Below are 13,129 nucleotides of genomic sequence, written 5' to 3' on the forward strand. Positions count from 1 at the left end.
GAGTGGGAAGATTTTAATGTTTTTTAAAATCCTATTTAAAAGTCTTGAGATCAAAAACAAAGCAAACCATAGCAGTTCTGCTGGGTGTTTGTATAATAAAATCACATCACAAAGCATCTCATTCTAGTGATTATCCAGTTATATTCCTGGTCACATTATGTCCTTTGTATCCACAAAGACACATCAGATACCTTGCTTTCTATACAACGAGCCACTCTGCAAAGGTGTTATTATCATTCTGGATATTTCTATCCCATTGTACTTACCCACATCAACCCTTTTTTTGGATAGACAAAAGTAAATATATACACTTCGGAAACTAGTTTGTGTTGTGTACAATATCCCACATGTAAAAGTTTTTATAAAGTTCTTTTATTCGGTGTAATTAAGGATACTTTTATATCAAAACTGCTTTAAAAAGCCTACCGAACTGCATATTTGAATTAAAAATGTAAGGTGCCCCAGAAAGCTACAAAACATCTCTAATATTTCTCAAGATAGAGACTAGAATCCCAAATGCATAAAACAGATCTAATTACAAAGAGTAGAGAAACAGCAGAACTTCAGCACTATGTTGTTAGTAAAACAGAGCCTTCCACTCCATTCTACGCTTGCAGAATGCAGGAAACCTGAGACAGCAGGACCAACCAGCCAGCCTTAACTTTCACCACCACCATCAGAACCCTTCTCACCCTAAGGACCTTCTAGCCCTTCCATAACACATAGTTTCATAATCTGTTTCAAATTTCAACAATGTTTTAAACCTTCCTCTCCTCCCCCCCTTTTTTGTTACTCTGTTTCTTGCCTGCTTAAATAGCATTTAAAAAAAAAAAAAAAAAATTCACCAGCAATCCAAAGACAATTTCCTGATGAATTGCAGACTGCAGCATACCTCAAAGTAAAAAGTAAAATGGGTGGTAAATTTTCTTCCTTACGTTCTGTGCATTTCTCCCCTGAAGGTAACACCCCAAATTTACCACCAAATATTTTCAATCCTACTACAGTATGTTTTACTCTGTGTCTTGGTTCCTAATTACTGCTTCCCTTCCCTTCTAAAAATTCATTTATCTCTTTCAGTAAAAAGAACAGTAATAATATGTTGAACAACTCTGAAATAAATTTTGTCATGTAAAAAATTAATTACGCATATTCCGAACCTGGTCACTGTAGTCCTCCGGGAACTGCCTCTGCACCTCAGGGTCTGTAAATAATTGACAGATAATATTAATTGGCTTTGGATTAGTGAGCAAGCAGAGGATCACACATTAATATTTGATCAGAAGATGATAGCAGCCCTGGCAGGGGATCCAAGGGGGGCAGCTGAGGCTGCTATGTTGATGAGCACAAGGAAGGACTCGGCAAGGCACTCCCATTACCCTCCTCCAGAAATATAAAAAAGAAAAATTTTAAAGACCTGATGCTACTGTTAACTTTAGACCATTACCTAATGCAAAAATCTTGCCAGCTGCAAATTGCCCTCAATATATTTTTCCAGAGAAAACGAGTCTTAAACCTCCTTTGACTTTTCTTCTTTAATCAGAAGGCTCCTTTACATAGTTACAGATGTGCACTTTATAAACCTCCTTAAACACCAGTTTCAGGTTAGGAGGAGGGAGAGTGAGAGAATCCTTTCAAGGAACAAATACAAAACTTTCTGCTCTTAAAAATAAAACATACCCTCCCCAAAATGTTTCTGAATTCTTTTGAAAATACTGATAAACCAAGGTGAAGTTTTCTTCAAAACAGAACCAAACAGTATATTTTTAGCTTGTTAGCGTAAATAAAATATCAGGATATGAGAAATTATGTTCTGTCTGACATAGTTAGACCTGCTCAGAAACTATAAAAACACATGGATGAAAATACCTTTCATGGCCACCTATTTAAAATGGAACTACTAAAGGAGTCACTTGGTTCTTAAATCATAATTCCAAAATAATCCAATTCCATCATCTGTCAATCACTACAGAAGCGTACTAATTAAAAGCTATTAGCACCCCATTTGCTATTGATTAGAAGAACATTCAATCTTTTCCAGTGAGAGAAAGATTTAGTTGCTCAGAGGCACATTAAGGGAAGTGATCAGAATAGTATCTGAGAAATAATGCATCAATGGAAAAGGCTTATGAAACACACAGTATTTGAGAGTCTCCCCTTGAACAGCGATCAGAACATACACAACCCATTTTTCATAATTATCTTTTAAAGTACACTAAAAAACTGAGACCAAACCCATTGCTATCAAGTCAATTCAGACTCATACTAGAACACCCAATTTACATCTCTATGAAAGCGAATCCACGTTAAAGTTAAAACCCTCCAAGCCACAATATAAAACGTGGTTAATTGTTCTTCAGGGGATAATCGAAAAGGGACAAAACTAAGATTGAGTTCACATTCTACATTTAAATCCTAAAGGTAACAGTTTTCAAGTCATTTAAAGCCAATAAGTGTTACCTTTTAAAATCCAAGACTCACAAAAGCAGCAATACTCAAAAGGCCACACACACCAAAAGTAGAGCTTCCCAAAAAGGGCTGTGCAAAAAAATTAGTTGAAACTATCTTCAGACCATTGTGGCTCTTAGGGTGTCTTCTGATTGACTTAAAAATTAAGAATCCATTTTTTTTTCTTTACCCGCCTCTTCAACTACCGGGAAGGGACCAATGACATGTCTAGACCACGACTAGCAGAATTCTGGACCAATGCCTCCTGCTATACTGTGGAGGGCTGCCCTGGTGGGTTTAGTGAAGAAGCTATTACTCATCTCTGGCCTGAAGGGCTGAAACCACACAAGGACTTGGGCCTCTTGAGATAGGGGGGCCAGAGGGCACTGATAGTGTTTCATGAAAAGCACTAGGTCTACAGAGAAAAATTAGCCAGCAGGGTGCAAAGGAACAACCTGTTGCCCAGTAAAACTCTGAAAGTACGCTATGGTGAGAGGGAGGATATAAAAAGAGGACAGTGGTTACAATTCCTAAAACAGACATAAATGACTTAAAATTTGGTCCAGAGACTGAAAAAAACACAGCTATAAGCCACTAAGAGACACAGTAAAACAGCGGCTGGATAAGTCACAAAATAATATAAGGCTTATTCTTTTTCTTCCAATTGTCATGTGGTTAACACTTACTCTTCAACCAGAAAACTTCATATGGAAATGACTCACATATAAATCTTTAATATCATATCCTCTTTCTTACAGTAGTTTGTACTTCTTGGAAACCACAAAATATTGATGGAAATAAAACCAAAGATTTTATTTTTCTATCACCATTTTGTGAGGGAAACGAACATTAGAAATCGAAATTTATAGTGTATTCTTCAATTAAAAAAAAAATAAACCAAAGAAATCAAACCCGTTGCTGTAGACTTGATTCCGACTCATGGCAACCCTATAGGAAGAGTATAACTGCCCCACAGGGTTTCGAAGGAGCACCTGGTGGATTTGAACTGCTGACCTTTTGGTTAGTATGCCACCAGGGTTTCCTAAAAATAAGTACGTTTCTTGTTTATAGGGAGGAGACAGGAGGTTTTTAAATGTCAGTATGTCTTTGACCAACTATATTAAGAAACTTATTTTTTTAATGTATTTTATTCATATATACAACATAATGCTGTTGTTATTAGGCGCCATCAAGTCAATTTTGACTCAAAGCAACCCCAGGTGACAGAATAGAACTGCCCCATAGGGTTTTCTTGGCTGTAATCTTTATGGATGCAGATCGCCAGGTCTTTCTCCCATGGAGCTTCTAGGTGGTTTCAAACCACCAACCTTTTGGTTAGCAGACAAATGCTCAACCGTTTGTGCCACCAGGGCTCCTTTACAACATAATAGAATTAAAAAAAAAGAAAATGAAACCTGAATGAAAAGAAAGCTCAACCTATGTTAACTAATGTTAACTAACCGAAGGTAAAATGGTGACACAATGCCTAGATGGATGCCATTCAAATTGCATCATCCTAAACATTGTCTCAATGGTCCAAAAAACCAAACAAACCCATGGCCATTGCATTGATTCTGACTCAAAGTGACCCTAAGGGACACAGCAGAACTGCCCCATAGGGTTTCCAAGGAGTGCCTGGTGGGTTCAAACTACTGACCTTTTAGTTAGCAGCCATAGCTCTTAATCACTATGCCACCACGGTTTCCAGTCTTAATGGTAGGCAACCTAATAAACACCCATCAACTAAACGCCTTCAATTGCCCTGACCATCCCTAAAGTGAGATCACAGTTATTAATAGATAATTGTTCTAAGATAATACATGCATTATTACTTACTACAATCCAAACATAAAACCTTTTGTTTCCTTTCTTAGCCCCTGAAGTTTATAAAAAGCAAACTTCATGGGTCCTTACATTCTCTAAAGCAATACTTAAAAAAAAAAGCAATGCCTTTTAAATCCAAAGGTCAACCTATGAAAGTTCTATCCAATTAGCTCAAAGATTCAGTCTGATAAGTAATAAAACTATGAAAGCCATTTTATAAAAATTCACATAAAAACAAAATAATTTCTTTGACTTTTTTTATTATGTCTATTTTACCCAGTAGGCAGAAATCATCTTTTTTCACATTGAGTCAATCATAATGTCACCAAAATATCGACATTGGAAACATCTGAGCTAAAAAGGGCCAAATACAATCTGCTTTTCTCAAGCAACACAACACCCGCCTTACTAACAGTTTCAGCATGGCACATGTACAAAATCTAGCACCCTGCAGTTAAGCAAACCGCCTTTAAATTTTCTGTCTGGCAGCAATCCACTTGCGTGTCTGTATGTTTTTACAAGTACTCTATGTATTTCATTGCGTCAGCTGCATTTCTTTGAGTTTTAAATGGTCTGGGAACATTTTATGAAATGTTCTATATCTTTATATGGAAAATAATATACACTGGAAAACTGTGTATTGGTCTAATATTTATATATCTATTCCTTTATCCACCATCCAATGCCATAATTGCTAATGTTCCAAAACACCTTCTCACAATCATACTCTCACCACCAACTGCAGTGTCACCAAACAGCTAACTTTCAACACAAAAATCTGCAGATAAGAGTACTACCACGGAAGAAAGCAACATAACAATTCACTTAGGCTACCTGCTTGGCAGTATGAAGAGAGTTAACAGCATATGTCAAGTTTTTTTCCCTAAGAATTGTCCCTCTGACAGAAAATTAGGAACACAAGATAGTGGTATACAGCACACTCTTCTCTCATTTTTCTTCTCTCTCAGTAATTTCTTCTAACATAAGTAATAGATTCCTACAAACTTAAAAATCAATGCCATCATTTCCCAGGAAAATACTTTTCAACAACAACAAAAAAAAACCCTGTATTTTAAAATGTCTTGCCAACAGGTCTGCTGGAGTCCATACATCTCTTAACCCGATAGGTTTTAAAGAGCAGTTGGCCCTCAAACAAGGCTTCACACATCACATCAATGCAACGTGCCACTTCTCCCAGCACCATGGCCATGCAAAAGGCTGTCCCCTAAAAGACATGTGTGCACTACTTCCACTGAAGACCAGAATGAGCTTTTCAATATTCAAAACAGACATTTCAGAAACAGACATTTGTATAATACAGAATTAAAGTGTCTTGATGGAGTGTAGGACTCCAAAGCACAACAATTTCATTCAGGAACAGGACATGGCCATGCTTAAAAGGTTTATGTCTTCACAGAGAAAAAAAACTGAGGATAAGAGCAAACCAGTCTTACTTTTTCATTTGTTTGTTTTTTACTTGAAAGAAAGGCTAATTTTCTTCAATCTCAATGTTTTCTAGTCTTCTACTACAACATACTTTTAAATCTTTAAGATATACCAGATTCCCACAGGATGTTTAATTAATAGAATAGAGTTTGGGCAAGATTTATTAGAAAGGTGCTATAAATTATTTTACACAGGCTCCAAAAACCTTGAGTTCTGCCTTAGGCTTAAAGTTCCTAGAAAACGTGGTAAACAGATCTTTTACAATAGAAATGCAAAATAATTCATAAAAAGTACTGTGGTTATGTATGAGGGCTTATCGGTACATCTGTAACCAGTGTATGTACACACACACACACACACACACACACGCCTCCTACCAAATTATTTTTCTCTTTTCCTGTATCATACCAATGACTTCATTTGAAATGTCAAGGCATGAAACACTTAATTAATTATTTAAAAAAATACACTGACTTCCTTTTATATGAACGGCTGACAACTGTAAATGAACCAAATGTTACTATCTTCTGTAACTGGAGTTCTTCTTTAGGAAATTTAAAAGAAACTACAAATCTAGCTGTTAACACAGGAATCTACACTGCTTTCACTTTTAACATGCCAGGTATGAAGACTGAAAACATTTACTGCCTACTAAATTTTCCCAGTCATTATCTCTAGGACATTTCAGTCAATAAGAAACAATGTATCGAACACATGTAAAGGTTGTAATTACAAAAAAACTGTCCTTAAAAAATGGGACTTTAAAATTAGCTATTAATGATAGAATCTCATTGTTAAATTTCATAGAGTTTAAGATACTGTATTCTTCTCCCCGAAACTACAAGTGTTAATCCAAGCTGTGTTTGTTGTTGTTGTCTGTGGCCATTGAGTCAATTTCGACTCATAGAAACCCCTTGTTATAGAGTAGAACTGCTCCATAAGGTTTTCAAGCTGTAATCTTTACAGGAACAGATCACTAGGTCTTTCTCCTGCAGAGTGGCTGCGTGAGTTCACACTGCCAACCTTTTGGTTAGCAGCTGAGCGCTTAACCATTACACCACCAGGGCTCCTTAATCCAAGTTGTAACCAGAACTAATTTTCCAGATGAGAAGATGGGAATATGCTGCAAATGGGATAAAAGTCCACGAGAGTACTCTTTCACGAGTAACATTTTAAAACTTTATATGCTACAAATGTAGACCCTGAGAAAATAGCCTGAGAAGTTGTACATTTTGAGGTCAAACGCAAATCTTTGCAAACTCAGAAATAAACATTCTTTTAATCTTCAAGGAGAAAAGTTCATTTTTTTAATATAATATAGAATTAAAGTTTCTTGATAGTATGATTGCAAACTAGATCGTACTAAATGAATGGAGCTTCAGAGATGTAGCCTATTAAACCTATTACAGCTACAAAAATTCAGCTTCATTTACTTTCTGTTGTAAAATACCTGAATCATTAGTTTAGCATTTTAATTAAACACAGTTTTTATGGTAAATTATTCAATTTATGATAAATACTTAATATCTATATATTAAAAATAATTTATTTTTAAAAAGAATGTTACAAATTTTATAGACAGTAAAAAAAAAAAAAAACAAAAACCTGCTTTCCTTTTCCCTGAGAAAAAAATAAAATGGTTCATATTGTCTTCCTTTAAAGTTTCTAAAATTGAAAAATTAATGATTTCAAAAAAAAGAAAATACTGAATTCCAAGATGTAGATTTTACCCTGAAATTAGAAAGGTGCCTAATTCACTACTTAAAAAAAAAAAATTAATTTCACAGTACTTTAAATGAACATTCTGTTTCCATGTGCAAATAGAATTCTCACTTTAAAAAAAAAAAAAATCTATTCCAGGCATAAATGTTTTGCTCTAAAGCATTAAGACTGTAAAAAGGCACAAAACTTGAAGTCCTCACCAATTTTAAACCATGTTTAAAATGGCTTTTCCCCCCTAACACTGGCATTTAAAATGCATACATTCATAGTAGCTAGCCTGATAACATAGGTAACAGTTCACCATCTATACCTGTAATAAAAACACAAATAGCATTATTCAGCAAAGGAGAGCACAACCCACCTCAGTATGGAAAGCAATGGAACCATTCATGTACCAGATTCCTTCTCAAACTAACATATTCTGCCCTTCAGACATATCCCGCTCCGATGTGCCTATTTATGCATAAACAGCAGACACTGACCTATTGTTTTCAGTTGTTGAAGTTATGAATGTAGTACAGTTACCAATTAAGTGAATCAACAAGTCCTAAATGCATCAGCTGTTCTACAAATAATGAGTCCGCTGACATCATGCAGTAAAATCGAGGGAGTTTCATCTTTTTTTCTAGAAAATGTCGATAGATTTTGGGCAGCAACTGCCACTACTTACTGATAATCTGAAATGTTTTTCATAACTAATTTCATTTACAAAAGGAATATAAATCTGATCCTTAACCAAGCTCATATCACATAAACCCAAAAATCAAACATACACAAAATTCCAAAGGGAACTGTAAAATGGAAAAGGGAGGGTGTACTAGAGGGAAAACAATGTCAAAAGAATATGCTCAATCATGCTTACCTTCTTCCCTGCTGAAAATCTTAGGTTTCAACTTTCATTTTTGGTTAAATGTAAATATTTAAGGTTTCTTAAATTAGTTCAAAGTTTGGAACTAATTCCTAAAATCTATCAAGTTAATACATAACAAAATTAGATGGTCTTTTTTTTTTTTTTAATAGTTACACTCTCAGACTTACATTTAACTTCTCTCTGAGTTAAGATTTATTTTACTCCACATTTTTGAATGAGTAACAGGAGGGTCGCACTTTTATACCAATGTGTGTAATTACTTTAGAGTAAACCCAGATGACAGCTGTGCCCTTTATGTGTTACAAACATGGTATCATCACGTACAATCTTCATAAACAGATATTATTACATCTGTCAAATTTGGTGGAGAGAGAACTTAATTCATTATTTACTTGAATACAACATTACTGACTGACTACTTACTATGTGACAGGTAACTTAATAGGGATTTTATATAAAACTTCTCATTTAATCTTCATGACAAAGCTATGATATTGGTACTATCATATCAATATTATCATAGTTACAGAAAGCAACAATGTTGCTTGTCCAAAGTTAGAAAATTAGTATTCATTCATGGTATAAATACTCTGATTTGATAGGCCCAATATTAAACAAGCAATTTCAGAAGCAAATCACAAGACCTGTCTTCCAAGGCACCTCTGGGTGGATTCAAACCTCTAACCTTCCAGCTAGTAGTCATGCGCTTATCCGTTTGTACCACATAGGGAACCTAAGTGTTATGCTAAGGGTTAGTATCTGGGTATCTACCCTAGTATAGGGGCATCTAGCCTAGTCCCGGCAGGTCAGCAAAGATTTCCAGGAAGAAGCGGCAGACTAGAGGTTGAGTCCAAGACTAGACCAAGGGTCATTCCATGATACCACAAGGGCCCTTCTGAAAAGTACAGTATGGTAAGTAGGTATTTTGTGAGGCCAGGTCCCACATTTTACTTAGCTTTGTCACCTACAAAATGTCTTGCCTATTATAAATACCCACCAAGTATCTGGGGCATAATAGACTAGGAAAAAAAAAAAACACTCATTAAATACCTGCCTCTCCAAGCGGATAAGGCCATTTTCAAAATTCTCAACTGAAAATGAGCCTTTGAGTTCTACAGCTTCCTAAATATTACATCGGCATGTAGGAAGCACACAATAAATATTCGTTGTTATATTATTAACCCCACTGGAGAAATAAGCAAGCACTTGGCTACAGACATATAGGTGTGCTTCAAATTGGAAATATATATGTTCTCAAAATAAACTTTTATAAATCAATTAGAATTTTCCCGGTCCCTTCTATTACTTACTCTGAGATGTTATAACTTTATCAGAAACTGTTTTTCTCTACATTGTCAGCGGGTCTAAAATCCTTAAGCTACAGTTTGTCTCTTGGCAGCTGTTTGCTAATGGCCTGTAAACATCAAATGCACTAGGGACTCTCCTAGATTTATGGAAACCTTGGGGTGAATCTTTGTATAAATTGAAGGACCTTTTTGTTAATTCCACTGCTTCCTAAGTTTGCATACTGGGTTTCAGAAACAGCGTTCAACTAAACAGTTTTGCAGTAATAATTATAATACTGCCAGCTATCACTTACTGAATGTCTAAGTATGCCAGACATTGCCATGGGTATTTTATTATCTTATTTAATCGTCACAACCAGGTAAGTAGATGTATCCCTATTTTATAAATAAGAAAAGTAAGGTTCTCTAAGAACAAATAAGCAGAATTAAGCAGCAGAGCTGGGATTCAAGCCTGCATCCATCAGACTCCAAAGAACACAATACTGGCTTTTCTCTTTTGGCTTTATTTACATCCTCTTGTTGATTTGATGACTGATCTTCTAGTCCTCATTGTGACTCAACAATAAGAATACATCTGGACAAATAGCTAAAACATGTTGTGAAATAGGCCTTAGCAGATTATGAATGAGAGCTTTCCAATTTCTCCATTTCAATTCTTTTTGCCAAGTTCAGAATATAAATAAAATGACTCCAAAGTAGCTAGCATGCACTTCAATTAATAAATACAATATTAAAAAGACAAAGTCACGTTAAAAAGTTAGAATAATTTTGAAGGCTAGACATTATCCTTGTATCATCTATAAAAAATCATTTGCTAAACAGTGAATAAGAACATAAAGAAAATGTTTTCCTGCTTAAGAAAATCTGTTCCCAAGTACCTTGAAACCACACTGTGAATCCTAATCCCAAGATCAAACTAATGTATACAGTTTAGATATAGCTGAAACCCATGCAAGTGAAACACACTATGCCTTCCAACCAGGAGGCTTTCTTATACCAAATTTCTGCCTCGCTCCCCTCCAGAAAAAAGCCAGGGCTGCCTGGTGGGTGGGTTGCCTAGCCCTATTCTGTACCAGTAGAGAAGCAGTGTCCACAGTGTCTTATCTCACTTTTAGCATTTTTCAAGACATTAATGTTATAAAACAATCCTAACACTCAAAAATCTTTAGCCTGGCCATTAAGACCAACTCAACCAATTTCACCTCAATTTCTTAAACATGAAACCCAAATCTAGCCAGTCTGATGAATTCACTTTCCTACAACACTTGACATGCTTTGGTCATCTTTCTCCTCTTTCCACCATCCAAGTCAGATTCTTTCAAAACATACCCTTAGGCATGGCAATTTTAAAATGTAGCCAGTTGCATATTCTTTCATGAATTAATGTTAAACCACACTAATATTTTTTTTTTAATTATGAGGACAAAGAACCATTTCCTCCATCAAAAGCACGATGAATTTTAAATGAGGTTGGTAAAGGAACAACAAAGCTGGCATGCTTACAAAAATTGCTCCCCAACTCATGAAACTTTCCAGAACGCATGGTCAGCCAGCAGTAATATCCTCAATCTCTTCTCTATAAATTCCCTTCACAGTCTTGTTGTTGTTGTTATATTCTTACTGCCACCAAATGCTAGCCCTCTCAAGTGGTACATGTTTCCTCTCCACTTTTCTCTCAGTGGCCTGTAGGTGGGTTAGATGGCCTCTTTGCCACTAATCCAACTGTAGGTTAGTTCACCTACAGTTCCCCATTGCCACTTCCAAACCATTCTTCCTCCTTATTCTCTAAAACTCCAGATTTTAACCTCAGGTCACCAGATTACATACCTCCCTCCCTGCCATTCTCTGCCTTGTTGCCATCTACTAATTCCAAGGTTACTCTTCCTTGAATCCTGCAGATCCTGGTGCACTGTCACGCCCTCTAACACTACTCCTATCACAGTCTTGCTGATTTCACTATTCACACAGATGATCCTTCAACTCTCAACTCCTTGGCCAATGATCCTCAATTCCCTGCCAATCCTCTTGTCCTCTACCCAACCTCAGCTACTCACTCCCATAGTCATACCCTAAACTTTACCATTACCAATAACTGTAACCCACCCCAAAAACACAGTTTCAAGCATCCCAGTTTCCAGCCACGACCTATCTCCTCTCTTTTTAGTTCACTTCTTGTAGTATTCCACCTCCAAACAATTGAATCCCACAGGGATATATGTTCTATCTGTCTTTTCACTGTTCTTCATCCACCTCACCAGCTCACCATTCTCCTTGTTTTTGTTGTTGTTAGTTGCCGTTGAGTCCAACCACGGCTCATGGTGACTCCAGGCACAATGGAATGAAACACTGCCTGGTCCTGCACCATCCCCATGATCAGTTACAACCCGGACCTTTGTGATATACAGGGTTTTCACTGGCTGATTTTTGAAAGTAAATCACCAGGCCTTTCTTCCTAGTCCCTCTTAGTCTGGAAACTCCACTGAAACCTGTTGCGCATTATAGCAACACGCAAACCAACACTGATAGATGGACAGTGGCTACGTGTGAAATGCACTGGCCAACAAGTGAACCCAGGTATCCTGCATGGAAGGTAAGAATTCTACAGTTGAACCATAAACTACCTCACTATCCTCCTTATCCAGATTAAATGCTATTTTTATAACTGTTCCTTTAGATATATTCTCAACAACTTTGTGCCTCTCTTACTCTGTCATCCTCACTTGGCAAAACTACAATCCTTGTTAAATCAAACCATCCACCTGCATTCTTGCAGGTGATTGTGGCTGGAGAAAAACACACAACTATAAGATTTTTAAGTGAACTTAAATGTTACTCAGTAATTATACCACGCTTTCCTTAATTCATTCACTCCCTCCTTCTCCTCCATTACTATTTCATAATTCTCCTCTCCCCCCAAACCTCTAACCTCCACAATCCTCAATTGCCACTAATACCTTATTTGCCACTCTGCCACCTCAGAGAAGCAATCAGAAGAGAACTTTCAAAAGCCCCCACCACCTCCATTCCATATCTCCTCTGAGCCCAGACTCTTACTCCTGTTATTATGAAGAACTGTATGTGTCCCTTGCAAAAACCCCCTTGACTCGTGAACTAGGATTTCATCCTTTCCCACCAACTCAGACATTGTTCCACCAATTCTCCCATTTCATTAATTTTACCTCTCCACTAGATCCTTCCCATCAGCATGCAAGCATGTTGTTATCTCTGCATGTATATATTTAAAAGTTTAAGCCTACTGCTCAACAAAGCTACCACCCCATTTCTCTCTTTCTCTTTATAGCTAAATTCTTCAAAAGAGTTGTCTATAATCATTGTCACCAATTCCTCTGCTCCCACACTTTCCTGAACCCTTGGCAATCAAGCTTTCACCCCACCACTTCTCTGAAACTACTCTTGTAACAATGGCCACACCAATGACCTTCTTACTGCTCACATCAATTATCAAACCTCAGTTCTCACCTCACTTCACCTAGAACCAGCGTTCTACACTATT

At 36.6% G+C, this 13,129-nt stretch overlaps 1 protein-coding gene across 21 annotated transcripts in view; it reads right to left on the bottom strand.

Moving 5' to 3' along the window:
• Window positions 1-13,129, bottom strand: part of DENND1A (DENN domain containing 1A) — a 568,035-nt gene that overhangs the window by 432,118 nt on the left and 122,788 nt on the right. For 16 of the 21 annotated variants that reach the window (XR_007518642.1, XM_049895674.1, XM_049895683.1 and 13 more), the window contains one exon: window positions 1,158-1,201. The exons of the other annotated variants lie outside the window; for them this stretch is intronic. Coding sequence is in view for 15 of the 16 variants with exons in the window: in XM_049895674.1 (XP_049751631.1) it covers window positions 1,158-1,201 (44 nt within the window). In the remaining variant the exon portion in view is untranslated. The remainder of the gene's footprint in view (window positions 1-1,157; window positions 1,202-13,129) is intronic. 21 annotated transcript variants of the gene reach the window in all.

Source organism: Elephas maximus, chromosome 9 (assembly GCF_024166365.1).
Source record: "Elephas maximus indicus isolate mEleMax1 chromosome 9, mEleMax1 primary haplotype, whole genome shotgun sequence".
NCBI classification, from domain to species: Eukaryota; Metazoa; Chordata; class Mammalia; order Proboscidea; family Elephantidae; genus Elephas; species Elephas maximus.